General features: G+C 43.0%; 1 protein-coding gene across 4 annotated transcripts in view; it reads right to left on the bottom strand.

Moving 5' to 3' along the window:
• Window positions 1–25,044, bottom strand: part of LHFPL2 (LHFPL tetraspan subfamily member 2) — a 119,012-nt gene that overhangs the window by 15,250 nt on the left and 78,718 nt on the right. For all 4 annotated transcript variants that reach the window (XR_010793949.1, XR_010793950.1, XR_010793951.1 and 1 more), the window contains exon 3: window positions 7,295–8,053. Coding sequence is in view for 1 of the 4 variants with exons in the window: in XM_066618250.1 (XP_066474347.1) it covers window positions 7,295–7,724 (430 nt within the window). In the remaining 3 variants the exon portion in view is untranslated. The remainder of the gene's footprint in view (window positions 1–7,294; window positions 8,054–25,044) is intronic.

The following is a 25,044-nucleotide window of genomic DNA, read 5'->3' as shown; positions in this document are numbered from 1 at the left end:
AGTACATATGAGCTGTCATACTGGAATGCAGGCATCTAAATACAGAAACTCATGTACCATGCAGTTCAGAGTGCCAATGTACGTGTCAGGATTTCCACTATAAAACACACACACACAGCTTTCCTAAAAACAGAGAAGGCTGGCATCAAGTGGGTGAAACACTTCAGGCACAACTTAGCACAAAACATGTGCTTAAAATAATTTCTGAAAATATTTTGACAGTTGTTTTATAATAAGAATAGAAACAAGCATTTAAAATTATTATTTAATATCAATATACACCATCTTGTAGCTGGCACCTTGCAGACTTTTTAAAGGGGAAAAAAATTAGCTCACAGCCCCAAGGAGAGTACTGCTTAAAAAACAACAACAGTGGAACACAAGAGGACAAGGGCAGCAGGAAATGAATGCAGACAACCGTAATTTACCCCTGCTTAAGCTGGCTGCAATTGTGAGTGGGGATTAAGGGGTTATGAAGAGGGGTCTGAAGGAAGCAAGAGAAAGAACTGGTCCCAAGTAATTTTTTTTCAGAGGGAGTTCCAACCACTGAGACTCAGGTGGGGCTGTGACAGAGAGCAAGAGATGTTCTTGCAGCTGTGTCAGGAGTGTCAGGAGTCTGACACACAGCTGGTCTTACAGAACACAAAATTGCAAAACCTGCCGTAGTGGTGAGTGAGTCAGCCCTAAGTTGCAGGTCGGAGGTGATAGTTATGGAATGGAGACAGAGATGGGGGTGGGGAAAGAAGCTGGGTCAGTGAGGTTGTGGGCATCAATGTTGATGTTCTAGAGGAGCAAGGTGGGAGTGCTGTTAAAGAGAATGAAAGCAATCCAAATCAGACTACACAATGCTACACAGACTACACAGGGAACAATGCATAGTACAAGGACATGTGAATGGAAGGAGAGATATACAGTATGAAATTAACCACAAAGCTTAAAGAGCAACAAGGTGGGTAAGGGAGCGATCAGGAGCTAGGTGTCGCAGTGCTTTGTGAGAAATCAAACTCCACCACTGCTTTGTTAGGAAGGGCTGTGCAGGAGGAGGAGAAACCTTCACAGGAGCAGGCAGCCTCACTGGTGGTATTGAGGGAGAGGTTAGATTAAGACAATCCGTTACAGAGATTAGAGGAGGAAGCAGTAATGAAGGGAGGGTTACAGCTTTCTGGATGAGGAATGGCAGTTCCCATGGGAGCAGAAGAAGGGAATGAGGGAGAAGGCACAGTTGATGGGTGTGAGATTTTGAAAAGGGGGGTGCCATGAAGCTGGGAACAAACAGTGGAAGGCTAAGGATCAGAGGATGGATAGAGTTTAATCCCCAGAGGGAAAAAGTTTCAGTCACTGACAAGGGTCTGAGCAAAGCAAAACAGAGCAGCCCCATACAGCATAGTCAAAAGCAGCCAGCCTGGGACATGGCTGAGAAGTGGGGAGGCACTGGCAGCAGAAAAGCAAAGCAGAGCATTCCTACTTGGAAAGTGCATTGTTTCTTGGCAGCCTCTCAGATTTGGATGCCCAAACCTGCATGTGTATATCATTATTTAGCTGCCAAATGTCAAGCAATTTTTCATCACAGTTCATAAGTCAAGTCTGTCTGGTGGTCCACTTGCCTCTGCCAGTCAACCATCTCTCCTCGAGCCCCACCATAACAGGCAACTTCAGCCAACACTGCAGCCTTCATGTCAGCTAGCACAAGTGCCAGGAACGGGATGAAGTTCCTGCTCTGCAGGTAGGGCTTTCTGAATTTCCAAACATAGCTGCACATCAATTACACACTTAAGTTTATACCCAATTAAAATTTCACATTAACACAGGAGCTAAACTAAGTAAAAGCAAAAACAAAAACACTTCAGCATTAAAACAAGTGCCCAAATCCTCTGGTCACCCTGCACTGTGCCGCAAAAGCTGGGCCACTGTCATGTGATTCCAGGCCGATTCTGCAAGGCAAGAGGCGTAGCACATGTTGCAGTGGCTCTGGGAGGCGCCACAAGTGGTGGTAAGTTGCAGTGGGGAGGAGGAGGTATAGCAGGTCCCGGGGTGGCTTGGGAGGAGGGAAGGGGAGCAGGCCAGAGGGGTAGGATCCCTAGGCAGACAGAAAGGAACTATGCCACACAATCTTTCTGCATGTCTTTTTGGAAGTAAGTCCTATTGACTTCAACTTACTCAAGGGAAAGTGGATTCCAGCCTTATTGCACTGAGAAAACATTTACGCTCCAGATCATTATGAACCTCCAGGGGAAGAGGCAGCTATCTGAGTGATCTCAGGCTACTCACTATCACTCAGCCTGCACTACCTCACAGTTGTTAGGACACAGGAGGGAGAAACGCACACACACTTTAGGTTTCTCGGAGGGTTGGGAAGAAGATAACAGTAAGATGCAATAACCAAGAAATGCCTGGATCCATTTGGAAAGTCTTGAGCTCTAGACTGCAGGCTGCTCTCTACAGAACCATGTGGTAGCACACCCTGGTGTCTGGTAAATCTCTTCGGCTTCTGTTCTTTGAGCTCTGTCAGTGCTGCTTGGTGCCCTATCACAGGTACAGACATGCTGACTGGTGTCTTACAATTAAGATAACATCAAGCTCTGCATCTGTTCTGGTTTCTGATTAGAGCATTACCGAAGGCCTCTGCTGACAAGCTGCAAGCTCTGTTTGGATGCTATTTTCCCCTACTCCCATTTTGGTTCCCCCCCACACACACACGTTTTGTACTGTCTGAATGAACACAATTATGGAAGAATGCATTCTCATTCTCCACTGAGGATTCAAGATCACACCCATTCCTACAAATTTCACAAGCTCTTTGGTAACCAGAAGACCCAGACGTTTTAGATCAGAAGGACCAAGGTCTTGATCATGAGACAAGGAGTCTCTGGGGGATGGATCTTCAGACACTGCTAGCACAAATGGTGTTGAATGATCTTTGTCATAGAATGCACATTTCCTTAGTGTGAGTTCTTCATTTTCTTAAAATGTGCATTTATGTTTCTGGGTATAACAAAGACTAAAAATGTGACTGTGGGCTCCAAACAATACTATGATATAAACACAGAGCTACACTGCTGATATTTACTGGCTAAAACTAGGAAACTATTATTACAATCAATTCACTTAAAATTAATTCCCTGCTAGTATTTTAAGAACACAATTGCTCACACTCTGGTTTTCTAAGTGATTCACAGTCTTCATAAAAATAGCTCATACCGCCCCCAAAGGATGCTCAAACAGCCTCCTGTCCAGTTTCTTTTGTTTGTTAAGTAGCAGTTGCAGATCTAATGATATAGTTCTGTTTCTCTTGGACCCTTTGAAGCTGAAGGTTATTCTTTCCTTAACAGTCTGGGTTCTAGTGTTTACCAAATGAAGAATGCTGCCTCCCTACTTTGACAAACAAAAGAGCTATAACCACTTGAGGAGAGCAGAATACCAAGATTTCGAGAACTTTTTAGCCAAGTTGCTGATTTTTTTTTTTGGCAAAAATAACATTCCTGTAACATCTCATAGATACAGGTTTGGAAGTGCAGTTTTAAGAGAAGAATCTTTCCTTTCTGTAAGTCTCACTTTACATGACACCTGGCTCACAACCACTGTGCCCTCAAGGGGTCTATGCCAGCATACAGACCCCTTCTGCAGCTGGGCAGCATTATGATGCTTCTTCTGGACATTCAGGAATGATATCATCAGGACACAGCTGAATTTCTGGGGTTACCAAGCTCGGCGCTGCACAGACCTTAAAGCAGCACACCTTAAAGGGAACACTGTTCATAACCAAAGCAACTGGAAGGAAAGTCATCAATTCGTCGGACAGCCCAATCCTAAAGTGGAGCAGTGCCGGTGCAGGCCCCCTGTGCCATAAGGCACGTTTGCACTGAGTAGAGAGCCGACAGTGTCGGCACAACATGTGCCAGCCTACCAGTGCTGGTTCTGATCTCTGCACTGGCCAGGACAGAAAAGTGTTGCACCAGGTGGCGTAGGGAGTGAGAGAGGGTAGCGGAAGGGCGGTGTGGGGGGGTGTTCCTGGGTGGGGGAGGGTGAATTGGGGTGCACTGGGCACAGGACGGGTGGGATTGGCAGTGGCAGCACATGCCATATCCTAATCCTCACTCCCAGGCTTTCGAGCCCTACATACTTCTCAAATGTGTGCCATCTAAATAGCTGGCACAGATCTAATCAGCCCCATAGGGCAAGCTGGGGCTCAACATGGGTAAAGGGAAAAATGTCCTTGCACCCCAAGGTGACCTCCAGCCCAGTAATACTGGCAGAGGGTTAGAACTGCACTGTAAATTGTTCTTCCCTGTGACATGTTTCAGGGACAGAAATCACACCAATCTTTAAAATCCTACATAATCAAACAAATTCTGAATTCTCATACTTTACAGAAAGAAATTAGGAAGATTGAATCAAAGAAAAGGGAGCACCATGTTCCAAGCATAGATAATTTGTGAATTATTTGCACTTCATCAAAACAACTTTGAAAAGCAGAACCTGCCAGCAAACTCTTCTTGGATGTATTAACTGGAACTTTAGTCCTAATAGGAGACCATATTTTTATAGTTCTATCTGCTTACAGTTGCACTGACAGGTTACTTAAGCCATTTGCTTAAACACTTTGCAAGAGCAGGAATGAGGGAAATTGTGCATCACAGCTGTACTATGTCACCAGCTGAACCCTGGCAATCATCCAGGCTCAGTAATGCTACCCTTTCAAAGCATCAGCGAACTTACTAGAGAGTCATCTCAGGATTACTAATTCTCTAGTATTCCCTACATAACTTGTAAGGAAATAAATGTCAGATGTCTTAGAAACTGGGTGGTTGCTTTTGATCCTTGTAAAGTTGAGACATTCAGAAATGATTGTTGTCCGCAATAGTGATATCTTAGTTCTCAAACCAGGGCACAACTAGATTACCAATAAATAAATAAATAAAATAGTTGAACTGTTGGGTTCAGACCTGGAGGTAATTTACACTGCAATCTGCAAAGAGTTGCACCAACATGACCACTTCTGCCTTCTTTAAATTTAGAATATTTTTTAAAAGGAGAAAGATGGACAAAGGGAGTGTGTGGGAGAAAGGACAGAAAGACAGACTGTTGTTTCAGATACAGTGCCAAACCATGATTCGATGCTATGTAAATAAGCCTTAAAAGATTCACAAGTTCAAGCATGCCCCCATCTTGTGATGTAGGTTTGAGGCAATTTTGTTCTGCATTGGCAAATCATGGTGTGTGCTTGCACGGAAAACCCTGACTGGAAACCAGGAGCAATCTGAGGTTTCCAGCTCTGGTTTGCAGGTCAAGTGCAAACCATAGCTGGGTGGTAAGGACAAAATAGCAAACTATAGTTTACCTCAAACCAGAAAGGGAGAAAGGTAGGAAAAGAGGAGAAGGAAGCTTGTGAGTCTGAGGGTTTTTAAAGTCTCATTCAGGGATGTGCCAATCCTCCCCCCCGCCAAAGGACTTACGGCAGTTTCCAAACTCCCAGAGAGTTTGAAAATCGCAGCCTTAAGGGGTACAAGTAACTGATGGGAAGAGTCTAATGGCCCAATTCTCAACCAATCTAATCCTATGCATGTCTGCCCAGCAGTCACACTGATAGGTTATCCATGGAAATTAGTATAGGATTGCAGCCCTATTCTTCCAATCGCATTTTGTGTAGGATCAACAGTTAACTGGATCAACAAACAACTGCACAGGCATTTTGCTTCCTTCACCAATGGAGCGCAGATATCTATTTCATTTTTCACATTTTTATACCACCTTCCTCCAAGGAGGTCAGGGTGATGTACATTATACCCCTCCTTATACTAGGGGAGGGACTGGAATAAGTCACAAGGGGAGCCTCAACAGCATTCAGGCAAAGCAGCGTGCTGGTAGCTGCCTGCAGAAAGTCACAGGCTGGGAGCCAGGCAAGATGAGCTTGAAGCTAACCAAAGGGTTTACTCTAACCAGCAACACATTCACCTTTTGCACAACTGGCCAGCAACACCAATGGCAGGAACAAAAGAAGAGAGAGAGACAGGCCTAGAACTACATCAGCTACTCCACAAAGATGCTCACTAACCACCGAGCTACAGCACGAAACAGGCAAAGAGCACCTCACCTGGCATTTAACACCTTGCATCACTGCTAACAGGCACATCCAGCTGAGAAGATTTAGTGCATGGACCTAACAGAGGGAACACTGCAGGACCTATCACAGGATGCCTACTGCAGTGGTCTGCCCAGTCTGCCCATACTCACACACAACCTATGCTCCTTGTTTCAATGCTGGTACCCGCCAGCATGTTTATCAGTATGCTGCCCCTCCTGTTCCCCTACCACTTCCCACCATATACCATGGCAGCAGACAAAAGGGAGGAAATGGTCACTAGAGATCTCCTCCATCTTTTAGTTTTCCATGGATAGAGTTGCACTGGCATCCAAGCTGCATATGTGTGGTTTTTCCAGGGCTGCACTGGTGTCCATGGCACATCTATCAGTGGGGAGGTTCTACACTGGTGGGAATTTTGTTGCACCGGCTTACACGGAGATACTGTGGCATATATTCTGGACAAAACTGAGCTGTAAAGCATGGAATTTGTCCTTTTACACGGCTTACTGGGTTGATGAGCTTTCCATCATGTATGAGTCAACACAGGTGCTAAGATTATAATCAAGGTTTTTGTTCCAGGTTTGGGAGATCAGGTCACAAGCACAGCTGTTTCCATGGCCTTGTTTTCTAATGTACTTTAAATGTTTAAGTATAACCATTTTGAACAAATTGAGGAAGGGAGGTAGAATTGCTTTAAAATAATAACAGATAGTACTACTGCTTATAAAGTTCTGACTTTGGGATATTTATTTTTCATATTTTTTTACCACTCTCCCTCCAAGGAGCTCATCCCTCCTTGAGCGGCAAAAGAAGCTGTACATGTCCATACAATTTGATAGCCAATATCCAGGATTTACCTCGACCACATCCTTTAAATACAAGTCATATAGAATAGTCTTAAATCCAACAGAAAAATTAGAAAGCATTAAGACAGAAGGATGGCATGTCAGTGCTCCCCTAATGACAGGAGAAATGTTCATTTCCTGAATTAACATTTCCTCATAGAAAAATAACAGAGTAGTGGTATGATTATACAATAGTTCCAACATAGGTTTATCAAGGTTAATCTGCTGGAGACTTAAATTCCCTGAAAGACTGAAAATGCGGGGGGAGGGGGGAAATCCAGAAAAAAATACCTAAAAATGAAAATTCTGAAGATTATCTTATCCACATTCCACAAGCATATCAAAGATGGTTTAATGTCACACCTACCTGCAATCCCTTGCAGCAGTCCACAGACATTAAAAATACTTTTCTTCATAACACTCTGTACACACATGGTGAAAACGGATACAAATGCAACCGCACAGAGTATCAAGATTCCCATGGCCAGGAAAATAGCAGTAGCCTGCCAGAATCCACTGGCAATCTCATTGAAGTTCTCTGCATACGGGCCACAAAGCGTGTCTTGCCTGGAAACCTGCATGTACGGGATTCTGATGCAACGCCCGTAGATTCCCAAGGTGGGGTGGTACGGTTCCAGCAATCCACCTGTCCCGTTGTCCGTGTCCTTAGAGCTGCTGAGTTTTGCCTTGCCGATGAGCCAGTCGGCACTCATGAAGGCTATGAGCTCTGCAAATGCCACAACAATACTCAGAAGAGTCCACAGCATTGAGCGGCAAGTGACAATGACATGACACATATTGCAGTCCAGTGCAGCTCAGAGCCTGAAATCCACAGTGAAAAGTAATTATAAAAATAAATTAAACTAGGGGGTAGGAGAGGTCGTTTCTGCTCAGTTTTTCTCCAGGAGCAGAAGTGGGAAGTACTGTCTTCTCAACAGAAGTTAATCACAGCAAGTGTTTTGCAAGCAGCCAGTCATTTGTTCTGATCATTTAGTTTCTCCTTCCACTTCTTTGGTTGCAGAGCACTGAAATATGTTTGTCCATGTTAATATTCATACTGGTACATGACGTTTCAATAGTGTGTGGGAGGCTGCAGAGGACTGCCTACTGGTTTGACATCACATACCTAGAAAAGAGAAAATAAGAAGGGTAAGGCGGGGCGAGAATGTTCGCAGCGAAGAAAGAGAAGCGTTCAGCTTTACCCCCATGGTTTTTGAGAACAATCCAAGTTTTTAGCAAAGAGCTAAATCAACATCTAATACTGTAGTTCTAACATGGGCTTGTCAAATGCAGCCTGCTGGAGACTTTCCAGGCTTTTAACCTCAAAAGGGCTATTAATCTCCTGCAACAGCCCTGTACTTACAATATCAGTTCCACACCATCCAACCGAGCTGTTGTTTGTCAAACGCTTTGCAAGTTTCACAGAAACTCTGACCACACCCACCCATTCAAACTTGAAAAATGACCATTTGCAGCAACTGTCCTGTAATACGTGTCAACAAAAATTTATTTATTTGTTTGTTTATTTCACATTTAACTTAGACAAATGCCTTATGTTTTAGTTAAAAGACACTGGTAGACAGAAAGTCATTACATGTGCCCATAACTAAGTACAGGTGGGGCAGGGGATCCATTCTCAGACCCCTACTTCCTGCGAAAACCAAAAATCGCAGGTAATCAAATTCGGGATTTTCAGCCCCATAAGGCCCTATATAGGATAATGATTTTTGGCCCCATATAGAATAACTAAAAGTAAATCTTTTCAAAAAAAATACGATTGGTATATTTTCTTAATTTAAAAAAGGCAAGAAAATGCCCCAACCCCTGGATGCACTCAAAAAAGAGTGAGTTCAGTTCACGACTTGACTCCTGGCAGAAACTAAAAGACAAGCAGAGCTATTGTCAGGCAGAATGATGGGCATGGGGTGCAAACACACCCTCTGTAAATAACAAATGCGGAAAGATAATGTATCAGTTTGCCAAAAGAACAAATCCTCTCAGCATGTCCAATTTCAATAATAAACCGGAAGGAAGGAACTGTAATAAGACTTTCTTTTGACATCGCCCATGCTATAAACGAGGTTAAGAGTTTAATAGGAATGCTTGCTTAGAAAGCAAATCTATTCCCATTTTCAAAAGTGATCCAGAACTTCAGATCAAAATAGAAACATTCATACAGTTCCCAAACTTCACTCTGTAAGCAAACAGCAGAACAGCTTCATGATATGCAATTGTTTAGTACAATGAAATTGTTCACAGCTACACAGAAGAGAGCAAAGTTTATGTTTATTTTACGAGGCGTGGAGATCATCTGAATGCTGAAAGAAAAAGTAATAGAAGCATGAATCATTTGCCACCTTCAGTACAATCATTTGTTGTCAGTACAATGACAACAAGGAATAGGCCTGAAATTAAAGCAAGAAAAGTGCATCAGTATAAGGGCAGGTTTATGCCCTACATTTCAAAGTTTGTGGCTCATCTATAATGCACCAAAAGCAGGGTGCAAGCCTTTGCACAGACGAAATGTAGGGGCTGGGTATACAATGCTGCCTGCACTTACATCAAACTCCTAGTAGTAGCACACACATGGGTTCTTCCTGCAAACTCCTGTGTCACAGTAGACAGCCCAATTCACCATAACTCCCCATGTGGCAATGCAGAGGTGCCAGAGCAGTGTCTGCTGAGTCCCACTAGGTAGGGTAGTTTAAATCTTTACTTCCTCATTATTTTCACCAAAAAATTCCCTTTTCAAGTATCTGTTTGCCCTCAAAGGTGCCACTGCAGCCAATGGCATCTTTAGGGGCTTATTATTTTAAATGGGGAAGGGAATTCAAGAGAGGAACTGCCACACTGAATACGTAGTCTAGTTTGGCTCTGAAGCATAGTCCTTACCAGAATGGACACCTGAGTAGGCTGTGTAGGACCTTGGGAGAAGCTGATTGGGCCTGAAGAAGGTAAACTATGTTGTTGCAACTGTGCACTACATACATTCTGTCTCACACAATTAGATGTCAAAGAACATTCTACAGGGAGTACAAGTTTGTTTGGTTTTCACACAATCAGTTTTTTGTTCCTGGGAATAGGTATGAACATGGAAACATGTCAGCATTGGTTATCCATATAAACATTTCTGGAATGAGATTCTGGTTACAGAGCAGCTCCAAAATGGTTATGTAGATGGCCAATTCAAGTTAAGACTGCAGGTACAGTTCCTAGTCAAGATATAATTTTATGTTCACTGTGAATGTATTGTTCATTTCCTCTCACACTGACAAAAATGAAAACAGCATTAAAGACAGTAGTATTTAAAATAATATGCATTCGTATATTCATACTATGAATAATAATATGGCAATAATAATATGGCATTCGTATATTCATACTAAGAGTAATAAAGGATAAATTGATCAGCATTTGTTGGATTAGAGAGAAAACGAGTTGTTTATCTCAATTATCAACTTCAGCAACAGCCAAAATCAAAGTGGAATTGATTTCAAATTGGAATATAGAATCAAAATAGAATATGAGAGATATTCAGCATTATCTAATTCAGAACAAACTCAGAAACAGCAGCAACTGCATGAAGTCACCAATGCTCAGAATATTGGATATTTTCACTTCTGAAAACTAAAATTATTCCTGCTTATTCATTGTGCTGTTCCAGCTTAATAGTTTTCCATTTTTGTTTTATCAGTTATATTCATAAAGAATAAAAACAGGACAAATGTCTTGATAAGAAAAATGTAAGGAACTGCCTTATACAGCCAAAACAATGGTCTATCCTAGTGGTTCTCACACATTTAGCACCAGGACCCACTTTCTAGAATGAAAATCTGTCAGAACCCACCAGAAGTGATATCATGACCAGAAGTGATATCATCAAGCAGGAAAATTTTTGACAATCCTAGGCTGCAATCCTACCCACACTTATCCAGGAGTAAGTCCCATTTACTAACATTGTTAAAGAATATACACAGCAGCTTGTTAAAAGTATAGGTCTGTCACATTTCCCCAAATGCAGTCACATACCATGGTAGCATCAAGTCTAAAATATTAAAAATAAAATACTGAAATGAATGGGGACCCACCTGAAATTGGCTCACGACCCACCTAGTGGGTCCCGACCCACAGTTTGAGAACATTAATTGTGCCATGATATGCACATGTAAAAATCCCCATGTATCAGATATCAGATGACAGGGTACCTCCTTTTGATGATTCCACTTGACCCAAGAGCAACCTAAGCAGAAGCCATAACTATGGCTTCATTTCTGAAGGCCCTTTTCCTGTGTTGTGCAGCACGGAAGGATCTTTCAGATGGCACGTCACAGGGCTCTGGGCATCAAGAGTCTGGCTACTATGGTTGCAATGTAGGTTTGGAAGTATATAGACAATACTTAGTGATATTTCAGAAGCTGGAGTTCAAAGGGCACAAGTTCAGAGTCCTGTCATATTGCAGAAGTAAAACTATGCAAAACGCCCAAATATTTGCAGCTTTCTTTAATTACCCAGGTCACAATTCCATTTTTTCCCATTAAGCAGAATTTGGCACAGAAATCAGATTTATTTTAGTAGAATACTCAAAACCCATAGATTTGACTATGGTATGCAGTTCCTGAAGCCCCAGAGCAGGTCTTAGGCAGGGCATATTTCATATTACATAGCAAACTAACATAACTGCAATTTTTTGATACAAAGATTGGTTTGGAGTACTGGATTGCCAGAATTGGAACAGAAAAGGAATTACCTGCAGGTGGAACTGGCTGATGATCCTGGGGGTCCCACATCTCCCTCTCATGGTAGAGTGGTACAGATTGTTTGCTTTAGCCATCTGTGTTTATTCTACTAATGTTCCTGACTCTGTGGATGTCCTCCTGTCGTGGTGCACCCTGGTAATCCCTGGCCTCCCTTTGCTGCAATCAGGAGGATGTAGGCTGATCTACTGAAAGTATTTGTGATGTGGAGAATCTGGCCTCAATGCAAGTGGTATAGAGGATGACTAAAAGGCTTTCAGCTTCTTCTAGTTGTACAAAGTCGTTATTTCTGGTTTCTTTTGAAAGAAAGCACAGGCCTGGATGTATGACACCACAGCTCTCTAAACGTCTCTGCAACCTCCCCTGTTTTTGTCAACTAATAAATCACCTTTAGAAAAGTGCCTTTTGGCTCAACCTAAATAAACAGTTGAAGTGAGGGCCACACAGACAGCTGAAAAAAAACCATAAAAAAAGGAACAGCTGCAGGCACAGCAAGATCTTTTCTTCTCATATTCAGTACAGTCTGTAATGAAACCATCCAGAAGAGCTTGTATCTCCTTTGTTTACCAAACACAAGGTTAACATCTTGATGTCTAAAATGAACAAAGCCCACCAGTTTCCTGAACTGCTATTCATTAGGGAGTTCTACCACATTCTGAGAATGCTTGGAACAATCAATAGCAGAGGTAGCTGCTATGTTGATTTCAAAATTATAGCCATTTCAAGACACACATATGAACTTGCAGTGTTTTTGCACATAAGGGAAAAGGGTTTCCAGCCAGCTGACTTCAATTTAATTAAACTCCCCCCCCCCCATATCCTAGCTTCCTAGGATATTCCAAGGAATATCATGTTCTTAGCTATATCATGTGCAGAAATAGAAGAAAATACAATCAATAGAGGCTTTTAAATTTGGGTGTGATAACTGCAATTGCCTATCTCACTTCAAACTGTTTCCAACCTATTTTTCAAACCTACTAATCAAGCAGACATGAATATTAAGCTTCTGTCCTCATAATCTCTCTTTTTAGAAACAATGCATTTGCCCCTTGTTTTAGCACCAAGGAGGCCAAACTTTCAACTCTAGGGCTCCTGGACCTTTAACAAATACATAGAGGAGGGAATTTCAGCAGGTGTAGCTTGTCATTTGCACCTGCTGAAATTCCCTCTTCTACACAATTGTTAAAGGTCCAGGAGCCCTAAATTTGAAGGTTGGCAAGACGTTTTAGCAGCATGCTGCTATCTCTCGAATAACGGCTAGAGATTGCAAAACTCAACTTGAATGTGATAGGTCATGAAAACAGGTAAAGTGACATCTTCCACTGGATCGGCCATGGCTGCTATAGGAGTACCTAAGTTTTTGAATGAATAATTTTCATTCAGCATTTCCCCAACTAATGCAAGTTTCTGTTTAAAAATATCATGTCGCCTTTAAGTACCATTTTTTCTGAAGCTGCAGATGTATTTCTTCAAGGAGTCTTATAGTAACTTAGAAGCCCACCATCCTGGCTGGCAACTGATTTTCTTTTTAGTAGGGTCCGTATTTTTAATTGATCAAGAACTGCAGAGTCACTAATACTAGCCCCACTCACTCTATACATTTGAAGGCACAGGCAAAGAAATAATAATGACTCCTTCCTCTCCACCAGTCTGAACAATAACTGAATCCTTGAATTGCCTTGCTATGCACCTCCATCACTCATCTCCCAGGAACAGGTCTCCTTAACACCTTTACCTCTCCATGACCACCACCAAACAGCTGTAGCTGTGTCAGAATTCTCCTGAATCACCTCAGTTTCCATTCCTGTTTCTCTTTTCCTTTGCTTACATACAGATGACTGTATACATTGAGTTGACCCAAAAGGAGTGAGGTAGCCAGGCAAGCACTTCTTCAGGGGTTTTAGTTTTTGCCTTGATTGGGTGTCTTTTCCACTCTGGGGAGGGGGGTGTCACAGTGTCTTGTTATTCCCTAGAAATCTGAGTGCATCTCTGTCTAAATTTGGAAAGGAAATATACCATCCCACCCTATTTGTAACATGAAAAGTAAAATGAAAATCATAGAACTTGGGTAAAAATCCACTAGACTGCTGATGTCATACAGTTGTGATTCATATCTGCATATCCCACATCAACAAAATCTGACATTTTTATCCTTTCGTGGTAAAACATTTAGACTCCTAATGTGATTCAGCATCATCAACATTCCAATTTCCTGGACTATGGATTTGTTCCAATTACTTTTTGCTATTGCATCTCAAATTCCTTAGGTCTATGGCCATAAAGTTATGTTTTCAAAACTTACTGAAGATTTGCTGTAATTCCAAAATTTATTAAATCTTCTATATGGAAAAAAAAAAGAATGCAGACAGCATGGCATTTCAAGAGGGGGTGTATTAAAAAGAACCCTTGCAAGTCGCAGAAAAAGTGTGTGCTACAAGGAGCAACCTTGGCCACAAATACTGAGATAACGTAACTGTTCAAGAATTTATCAACTGGGAGGGAAATTAGAATTTTTTTCCTCTTTCATTCCAGATGAAATCATTCCAGATGAAATCCCTGTTCTTATGTGTGTACATCATCTCTTCAGGCAAAGCCAAAAGCACTTGCTCCTGTAATAAAGACAACCTTAAAATACTCTTCTTTAGCTCTAAATCTAAATCAGGCCTAAACTGAGATCTAAAAGAAAACAGACCACAAAATGCTGCATGTATTGTAATCAATCATGCATACAACACATAACCAATTAGGGAACAATATATCAGGAAGTTCAATGAATGAAGATTGTGCAAGAGTTCTACAGTCCTACTAAACCAGCAATTTTCAACCTTTTTTGCACATTGACAATTTACAAGGCACACCGACTGACAGCCAGGGACTCACATCCTCTAATGGCCCTACTAATATATGACCCTCCCCCAAACTCCCACAGCACACCTGCAGAGCATTCATGGCACACCAATGTGCCGCGTCACACCAATGTGTACTAGATGATGTCCTAAGGCTTCTCCTCAGTCATTACAATCTAAATACATATTTAGACAGACAAACATAAGACTGACAAACATAAGACAGACAAAAAAAAGAATGGCAAGAACAGGAACTTTACAATTCTTAACTTACAAACAGATCACTCAACTTTAAGATAGTCATAGTGTTAGACAGAGGTGTTTGTTTACTTGTAAGAGGGCTTACTTCTGAGAAAAATAAATAAGGGCGCAATCCTAACCCATTTTCCAGGTCTGACATAAGGACAATGCATCTCCGAGGTAAGGGAATAAACATTGCCTTACCATGAGGAGGCCTCCATGATTGCCCCCCAACTACAAGATGCAGCACATGCCCCACAGACACAGCTATGCCAGTGCTGGAAAACTGGTTAGGATTGCGCCCTAATACCATTTTCAAACACCTCTATCAAGCTTTATATGCGATAGAGGACCATGCTGAAGCCTGGAGTACTTTTTCTCAACTTCAGCTGGTACATTAACTGCACTCACTGCTGGTGGACAGAAACTACAGTCATTAGACTATAGTCATTTAGGCCGCAGAAATTTCTAATTCAATTACTGTAAAATGCTCTACATGAGGTTGCCCTTGAACTCATTCTGGAATCTTCAATTGGTTCAGACACTGAATCAATTTTCAAACTGTTGTAAAATACAGGTGTCCTGCATTATCTCTGGGTATTCCATTCCTGGAACCCCCACAGATACTGAAACCCATGGATAATGAAATCCATAGGTCTAGGCACCTTGTAACCCTCTGGAGGCAATGAGAGCACAGCTCCCATTGCCTGCAGAGGGTTCATGTCAGGTCAACCCCACAGGTTTGAAACCCACAGATAATCAAATTAGTATGACCTGAATTCGTGGGTAACAAGGGGCCACTGTACATACTACCATGAATGTATTGTAACTGTTTTGAAAATGATAGCCAATTTGTTTTCCAGTAATGGAGGAGGTGTTTTCCAGTAATGACTTATAGAATCCCTTAGTCCAACTATTTATTCTTATCTCATTCTGTAGTAAAAAAAATTTTCAAGTGGGCTATGCTCTAAGGATACAATTTTAAAATTTCTGTCTATTACTACTGTACAGTATTTCTGCCTGTTTCAAAATTACATATTTTTACTTGTTTTAAATTTTTAAAAAGCTTTAAAATGCTTTCAGAACATTTAGTTGAGTGGAGATATATTTTAAAAAGCAAATAAATGCACACGCACACCCCAGTCTTTGCTAGAAGTTACCAAACAGAGATGGATCCAACACAAAGATAAGATCTTTGCCGTACCTTGAATCTTCCAGCCATTCAAAACAATTAAATATTACCAAACAATTTAAAAGCAAAATGAATAAACTTGAAGGGCCTATAGACATAAAACACTCCTCCAGTTTACTCTTTTTGCTTTTAAAGAACAGTTGCTCCCAATTAAGGCAAGCCAGCCCTAACAAATGTTTAGCCTGTTTTTGAAAACTTCCAATGATGCAAACACAATAACTTTACTTATTAACTAACTCGTATGGTTGCCAAGTTCTTTCAGATACATTTCTTTATTTTTTTCTGCTTTAAATTACTACCTTGCACTAAAAGTTCAGAAGTCAAACCGATTGAGGTTCTGCGTATAATACCAAACCTGTTTGTTTGAATAGAAATATATTTAAGACTTGATCTGTACAGACGTGATCACATGCAAATAAAATATAGTTTTATTTATGTAACTGCAACCACAAAACAGCCCCAACTTTGTAATCATCCAGCCAGGCAGTTCACCAAACAGACTACAACAAAGCTATAAAATTTTTGCAGTGGCTATCAACCATGTAAGCAGGCTGACTGCCAGACATTGAAGGAAGCTTTTCACTGTCTAACAAAATACAGTTATGATGGGTCTTTTTAAAAAACAGATCTGCTTTACAGTCTCAATCTCAAAGCATGAAAGTACACACATTTTGCTTCAGCAAAGCACCCTCTCACTCAACTGGGGGCTCCCCATTAGGGCTACAATCCTATGCATTGTATAGGGCGGCTAGTTTTTTGCTAGGGTTCCACTACTCCCCTGGCTAGTTTCCATGACTCCCCAGGGAGCGACATAAAGTACAGTCAGTTCTCTTTATACACAAATTCGCTATCCCTGAATTCACTTGTCTGTGAGGGGCAGAATTGGCACCTGCCTCTCATTATCTGCGACTCTGTTCTAAGTTTCCATGAATACTGTGCTGGCGCACTCAGGGTGGGAGGGGGTGGCTCAGCACAGCTATGAGCACGCAGACAGGGGCAAAGGAGGTTGCTGGAGGATGGGAGAAGCGACAGTGGCCTCCTTCATGACCCAGTGCTAGTCTTCATCAAATGGGCATTGGTATTGGTCTGTGGGGAATAGTCAGACACATTGTGTCCATTTCCAGACTTGCTCTACCACCTTGGGGACTCCAGCTGAACCTTAACAACCCTGGTGATGATGAGAGGTCTCCAAAAGGCTACCTGAGAGCTGTTCTGAGGCTGGGGTTAGCCCAAGAAAGATGCCAAGAGACAGGTAGAAGAGGATGGGTGAAGCAATCCTCTCCCCACTGCTAAACCCTGAGGCCTCATTGTTGGCCTGCTAAACCCTGCTAAACCCTGAGGCCTCATGGCTATGAGGGTTAGCCAACACGGAGGAGGAAGCATCAGATTTTGGAAATGTTGATGAGCCAGCCCCATAGACTTCAAATTAAGTTTCAGATTCATAAAGTTCATAGAGTGTATTGTGAAGAGGGTCCCTGGAACCTAACCCCATTTTCCCTATGGGCTCAATAATTCACTGTTTGCTAATTCAGTATCCACTAGGTTTTCCAGGAACCTAACCCTAGTGGATAATGAGAACTGACAGTATTGTCAAAGGCAGGGCAAGCACAAAACATTTTGCTGCCTGAAGATAGCACTCCCAAATGCAGTTCACTAAGGAACTCAGGGCTCCTCCCCACTTTATCTTCAAAGCAAAACTTTAAGACAGTTATGTTGAAGGCCACTGACTGGGCCAAGGCTACACAGTGAGTTTCATGGCTGAGTGGGGAATTCAGATTTAGATCAATTTGGCCTGGGCTCAACTTCCTAATAATTAAACTCCAATGGAGCTGACTCAAGTCATGGCATTCTCATTTAATAAAAAGTAACCAAGTAAATCACTATGCAGGCTTTATCAAAACACCATAATTGAAGAACCTCTCTATCTGTAAATGTCATACTTAGTTGATTTTAAAAGAGGATTAGACAAGTTATGGAAGAACAGAGACCCAATATTGGCTATTAGACCACTGTGAGCAAATCTTATGTCTCTCCCCATCTGACCTACCTCACCGGCATGTTGACAAGACAAAAACCAGTATTGTAAATATCACCCTGTTCATTCTACATTTCAGCATCAACATAAAAGCACACTGTATGTAAATTTCAGTGCAGAACAATTTCTAAAACAGAGAAGTTTAAATAAAAATCCAGGGACATGTGTGTGCGTGTACATGCGAGAGAGAGCGAGCGAGCGAGAGAGAGAGAGAGTGTGTGTGTAGGGAAAAATTAAGGATTAGTAACAGCTTTGGAGTCAGAGAGTAAAATAATAACTTTTTGATGCCTTTTCTTTCTCTCTTTGTATAATAAAATCTAATGATTCTATGATTCTATTATATGAATTCATCCTCAGTTCCCACCAAGTTCAGTGGGATTACTGTCAAGTAAGTGTACATATAATTGTAGCCTGGTTTGTGTGTGTGTTTTCAATAGCACGAGGAAGAAGAGGGAAAAACTGGCAGTCCAACCTGACTCAACTGTGTGTTTCACTCCTCCGACAGTTGCTGCTGCTACACTAGACTGTGTTCTTCCTCTGCTAGGGGAGGGGTGAGGGTCTGCCCCCGCAAAAGGAGAACTTGCTGCTGAGAACACCCACTCCTTCCTCCTTGGAGCCCCAGGCACCAACCTCGCAGCATAACTTGCCTGACTTTTGCATATGTCATTGTAGACACTTACAAACAGACAGTCAGCGTCTTGTGAGGATGGCTTTCCCTTCCACAAGATCCTCTCATTTTCACCAGGCATTTGAAGTTCCTCAAAGGCAACCATTAAACTAACCAGGAGAAAAAAGGGGGGTGGGGGTTAAACAAGTGTTCGGAAATGAAGCTGAAATCCTACACATGCTTTCCTGGGAGCAAACGTCATTGAATACAATGGGACTTACTTCTGAGTAGACATGCCTAAGCTTGCACAGAGAGTGAGAGAGCGAGAGCAAGCACATGGTGAAGGGCTGAAGCTCTAGCGTCAGAGATTTGTACTTTTTGCTCAGTGCTGACTGGGGGTGTTTATTTAAAGGGAAGTGCCCAGAACAGAAACAAGTAAACAGAAACAAACCCTGTGCCCCCACCCCCACAAAGCGCTGCAAACTGTCTTCTTTTGAAAACAGCAGTCCACCTTTCACAAGAGCTTCTCATTTAGGTGTGGGCCTTGGAGCAGGAGCAGATTACTGCCTGAGCCCTTCTGCGAGAGGATGCACTGAACTGCCTCCATGTTGGCTCTCCAGGGCCAAGCCAATCTGACTGAGGTGGCAAGGGTTTTCTTCTCCCTTCAAGGACAGGAGGGAGGAAGCAATGCTGCTGTCCCTACTACCTGGGCAACAGGGATGACCAACAGCTCCAACCCCTCCCTGCAGGCTGCCTCACACTGAGGCCAGTTTGATGCCTGGAGGTGAAAGAAAAGCAACTTGCAAAGGTGAGGCAGCCAGCACAGGTAGAGAGGGCAGGGCATCCATGCCAATCTGCCACTTCCACCAATCTGCTGCCAAAGGTACTCATGTGCCAACCAGCCCTGGTCAAAGGTCACAGAACAGAAGCCAGAAAAGACAAAGAAGTTTAGTACAAACTGAGTAAAATAATTTGGTCACAGGCTCCAAAGCAGAGTTTTATTAGTTCAGTTAAATAACTTCCAGAAGTCTGAAGGAGACATAATCGGTTAGATGAGCAAGGGCATGTTGTCAGGGGGAGGATCAACCCTTCTGGCCCTATGCCAGGCAAGGCAAAGCGAGACCCAAGGCAGAGAAAGTTGCACTCACAGTTGTTTAATGCAGGCCGTTTCATCAGAAGCGTCAGGCTTCTGCAAGGCAGCTCATACCCCTCAAAGGCAGAAAAGGAGGAGTGGGGTTGTTAGTCCTCAGTCCCTGGGGCTGCCAATTTTCACCACACCTTATTCTGATGCCTCTAGTTTGTTCCCAGGGCTTCTGCTTCCACAGTCCCGCCATGTCCTGTCACTGCCCGTCCCCTTGAGCTCCATACAGGCCTGGTGCCAGGGTTGAGCGCCTGCAGGGCCATCAGAAGGTCAGCTGCTAAATCCTAAGATCCTGTCCAGTGCCCACTTTTGCATAATAGCACTTGGCCCTTGGAGCATTTGCAGATTGGGGGCTAGGAGGAAGAAGAGATGAAGGAAGAGAGTTTTCCACTGAGTCACTTTATTGCTGCCTCCTTTCTCCCATCATATTTATTAATAGGAGCTCCTAGTTGCAGAAGGGGGTGAACATATAAAGTTGCCTTACATACAGCCTACTAGTCAGTTAGGTCTTTTGTCTATACTAACTGACAGAGCCTTGTCAGAGTTTCAGATCAGTTTTCATGCACAGATCAGCCCTACCTATTAATGCCAGGGATCAAATCTGGGATATCCTCCATACAAAATATGTACTCTGCCACCGAGCTATAGCTCTTCCCACCTGAATCCTGGGAAGAGACGACACTGGAGAAACTCTGCTAACAAAAAGTTCTTGCCTTCACCATCTGCAAATGAGAGTTTCTTGCAGGGTCTCCTGTGCCATTGCTGCATTATTTTTTTTTACAGGTTTCTTCCATCTGTCTACTGCTTCCTAGTCTTCATGCAACAAGCATAAAGAAACTACCACTTTAATCAGACTAATATGAATGGCAGATTTTTGATGTGAACAAGAAATGACAGGCTTTGGGACGGAGACGGCCTTGGTCACCTTGGTGGATGACCTATGCAGAGGCCTGGACGGAGAGAGTGCATCCTTGCTAGTCCTTTTGGACCTCTCAGCGGCTTTCGACACCATTGACCATGGTGTCCTTGTGGGATGGTTGGATGAGGTGGGGATCAGGGGCACTGTTTTGCAGTGGTTCCAGTCCTTCTTGGCTGACAGGTCCCAGATGGTGGTTTTGGGGGACACCTGTTCGGCACCCTGGCCCTTGAGGTGTGGGGTGCCACAGGGTTCTATATTGTCCCCCATGTTGTTTAACATCTACATGAAACCGCTGGGAGAGGTCATCCGGGGATTTGGAGTTGGGTGCTATCAGTATGCTGATGACACTCAGCTCTATCTCTCCTTTCCACCTGACTCCAGGGTGGCTGTCTCTGTCCTGGAGCATTGCCTGGAGGCAGTTGAGATCTGGATGAGGGCGAACAAGCTGAGATTAAATCCAGATAAGACAGAGGTCCTCCTGGTACAGAAATCCACGATGCGGGTGCTAGACTGTCGTCCTGCTCTGAATGGGATTAAACTCCCCCTGAAAGAGCAGGTTCGCAGCTTGGGGGTTCTCCTGGACTCACAGCTCCTCCTGGATGTCCAGGTGTCAGCTGTGGCCAGGGGTGCCTTTGCCCAGCTTCAGCTGGTGCGCCAGCTGCGGCCATACCTGTCTCAGGCGGATCTGGCCACAGTGGTCCATGCCATAGTGACATCAAGATTAAATTATTGTAACGTGCTCTACGTGGGGCTGCCCCTAAAGACGGTCCGGAAGCTACAGCTAGTGCAGAATGCGGTGGCTTGTGTAGTTGCTGGGGGTCGGCTGTTTGACTCTGTCACGCTGCTACTCCGGCGGCTGCACTGGCTGCCCATTCACTTCTGGGCTGAATTCAAGGTGCTGGTTATGACCTTTAAAGCCCTAAACGGCTTGGGACCAGCGTATTTGAGAGACCACCTTCTTCCGTATAATCCGGTCCGTTCTCTTAGGTCATCAGAAGGAGCCCTGTTGGTTGTGCCGTCACTGAGAGTGGTGAAGGGAATGGCGGCCAGAAACAGGGCCTTTTCAGTGGTGGCACCTACACTATGGAATTCCCTCCCCTTTGAATTGAGAGCAGCTTCCTCATTATTAGTGTTCCGGCAGGGCCTGAAGACTTTTTTTATTCAGGAAAGCCTTCGAGGTACCATAAGGGCTGATTTTATAAATTTGTCTTTTACTGCATGCTATGAATTTTATCCATGTATTTTATTTTGTTTTAATTGTTTTTAACTGTTTTGTATTTTTAATGTTTATCTGTTTTGTATTTTTAATCTGATTGTTAGCCGCCTTGGGTGCCCTTGGGAGAAAGGCAGAATATAAATCGAATAAATAAATAAAACAAATAAATAAATGAACTAGTAGTTTGTTCAGCTGTACAGATTTACTGAACTACCAGACTTACAGCACAATCCTTTCACACACCTACGGGGAAGTAAGTTCCATTAAAAACAGTGGAAATTACACCTGAGAAGACATGTACACACTGCCAACCAATCTAAAACAAGAAGCAGCCCAATCCTAGGCATTTCTACTCAGAAGTAAGTTCCATTATAGTCAATGGGGCTTACTCCCATGTAAGTATAGATAGGAATGCAGCCAAAATCTGACAATTTATTCCCTTATTGCATATGACAATATATAAGCCAGTGTCAGACTGCTCCCAACTCATGCTTTCTGTGTAGGAAATGGTATGCTTTAAAGGGGCCCTGAGCCAATAATATGATTATAACTCATATGAATACAGTGAGCCTTGCTGGATTTCAAAACATTTGCAAATTTAGCATTTTAGCTCAGTGAAAGTCAGGTCATAAGATGTGGGGAAATGAAATCTGCTTATACAGTCATTTGTGGCTTGCAGCTTCTCAGTTTAGAACAATGCGTGAGAATGTATAACAACTCATGTGACCGGCTGATGCATTACACAATCTATCTGATTTCTAGTTAGCAGGCCCAGCCTCTTTAGGATTTCAGACTTCATTCATATGCTGCAGTTTTCAGCCAACTCCATATCTAGGAGCATCAGTAAATATGCGAACATGGCAGGATGTAAATGAACTGCTTCTGAAGCCTATCAAGGACTATTTTTAATGGATAACACACTTAGCCCCCTGCTATTTCCTAAATTGGCTTCTACTTAACCCAGTTTCACTCATTCATCTTTATTCTGCACTTCCTTCTTTTCTTGGTTATTTTAGAGATGTTTGAAAACAGTGTTATCTGTTTTACTCAGAAGTAAATTGCAACTGCTGCAGCACCATCAGGGCAACCCCTGCCCCACCCCCCCAAGACTTAGTCTTGGACCAAGTAGGATTTTGGGAAATACTGAATTAAGCAAATTCACTTTTCCCCTCTAATTCTTGTGCTTCTAGTCCCCCTCTTCCCAATGTTTGCTTGGGAGTATTCTAGAATTCGGCCCGGCTCCCAGATAATGATGTGGCAGCAGCGGAGAAGAAATGCATTTGCACAGCTTAGGCTCATGCACAAGTCATTTCTTTTCCTAGAGAAGCCAGGTCTTGCTGTGGTTACATATGGTTTGGTTACACTCAGATTAGATTCTCCTGTAACACCCTTTCCATGTGGCTGTTTCAAAAAACGTCTGGAAACTATAAGTAGTGCAAAATGCAGCATTCAGAGTTCTGATTGGAACTTTTTTCAGATTATAACATACTGGCTCACGGTTTGTTTTCAAGTTCAATTCAAAGCACTACTTTAGATGTTTGAACCGTTTTGGGCCAAGATGTAGCGAGGACCTGCTTGTCTCACACGATTCTACTTGTAAGCCTAGATTGTTGGGGGAGGCCCTCCCTGTTCCATCTCCTACAGACACCTGAGGTGGATAAGTGGGTGAGATAGGGCTTCCCTGGCAATAGCAGTGGAATTCTTTGCCTCTGGAGACTCAGCTGACACCTCTCTCTCAGCCTTCTGGCAAGAGTTCAAAACCAGTGTAGACATGCATTTACTCAAGATGCTCCTGAAGTAATTCAGACGGAACTTTGTATTTATTTATGCTTCTGTATTTATCCTTCTCCTGATTTAATATTGCAACTGTTTTTGATGTTCATTTTCTGTTCTAATTATTTTATATTTGTTGTTCTGGAATGTATATTTTTATGATGATTGCTAGCTGTCTTGAGGATCAGAAATAAGGGAATAAATATTTTAACCATTAAATAGGGGAACATTTAATACTCCCTCGTCCTTTCTGCTCTTGAGACTGCTTCCAGAAACACGCAAATCTTCATTGGCCCTTATGTTTAAACAAATGGGCTGGAGATCCACCTGTTTTCTCAGACATTCATTCCCTAATCATTTTTGCTTTACAGTTCAATCATATGGGCTGTAAGTGCCACTGCTGGGGCTGCAGCACTGGCGCTGGGTGTTGTAAAAGCGCCACAAGGTGTTTTCCAACACCCAGAGAGTAAGTGGCATCGGTGGGAAGGCCTCCACCATCCTGTGGGCACTGCATCCCACCCAAGGGCCGCTGGGGCAGGTGAGTGTTGCATCAGACGATGGTGAGCCGGCAGGAGGGTGTTCCAGAGCTAGGAGGGGGTATTTGGGGGCAAGGGAGAGTGGAACGGGGGGGCAGATAAGGCCCAGGAAGGGGGCAGGGACAGTAGGGCAGCCTCCACCACGTCCCAACCCTCATACCAGGCCTGCCCACCTTACACAGGGCGACTTGTTCTGCACCAGCTAAATAGCTGGTCCAGATCCAAGTAGCCCCATTGGGCAGGCTGGGGCTCAACATGGGGCAAGGGAATGTTCCCTTACCCTGAGATGACCTCCTGCCTGCTCAATTGCAGTGCTAGATACAATGAAGGGCTTATTGGGTTGTTAATTTGTTTACTCTTCAGAATTTCTGTCTCATTTAGATTGTAAATCATAGAGTCTCTCTTTTTTAAACTGTATGTATGTAAAGAACTGCACACCCAGTGGTGTCACAAGGGTTTGCGTCACCCAGTGCGGGATGCCAGAGCATCACGCCCCGTGCAGTGGGTGGGGCAACACCCCAGGTGGTGGGCGTGGTGATGTACCATCACTCTGCCCCCACTGGTTTTTTGGCTGCACCTTTTGATAGAACAAAGATAGAACACATTCTGCATGAAATTACACATTGATTGATATATAACATAATGGTATTATTCTTCCAAATTGTGATTTTAGTGATTTTGTCACACACACACACACACACACACACACACACACCAGGGTTTCAACTTACTAACACCTTATTGCAGCAGTTCTCAAACTTTTAGCACTGGGACCCACTTTTTAGAATGACAATCTGTCCAAGACCCACCCAGTGATGTCATGGTGGAAGTGACATTATCAGGCAAATTAAATCAGTA

The sequence above is a fragment of the Tiliqua scincoides genome, chromosome 2, assembly GCF_035046505.1.
Source record: "Tiliqua scincoides isolate rTilSci1 chromosome 2, rTilSci1.hap2, whole genome shotgun sequence".
Taxonomy (NCBI): domain Eukaryota; kingdom Metazoa; phylum Chordata; class Lepidosauria; order Squamata; family Scincidae; genus Tiliqua; species Tiliqua scincoides.
Note: the sequence above shows the minus strand (reverse complement) of the source record. Positions and strands in the feature narration are given on the sequence as shown.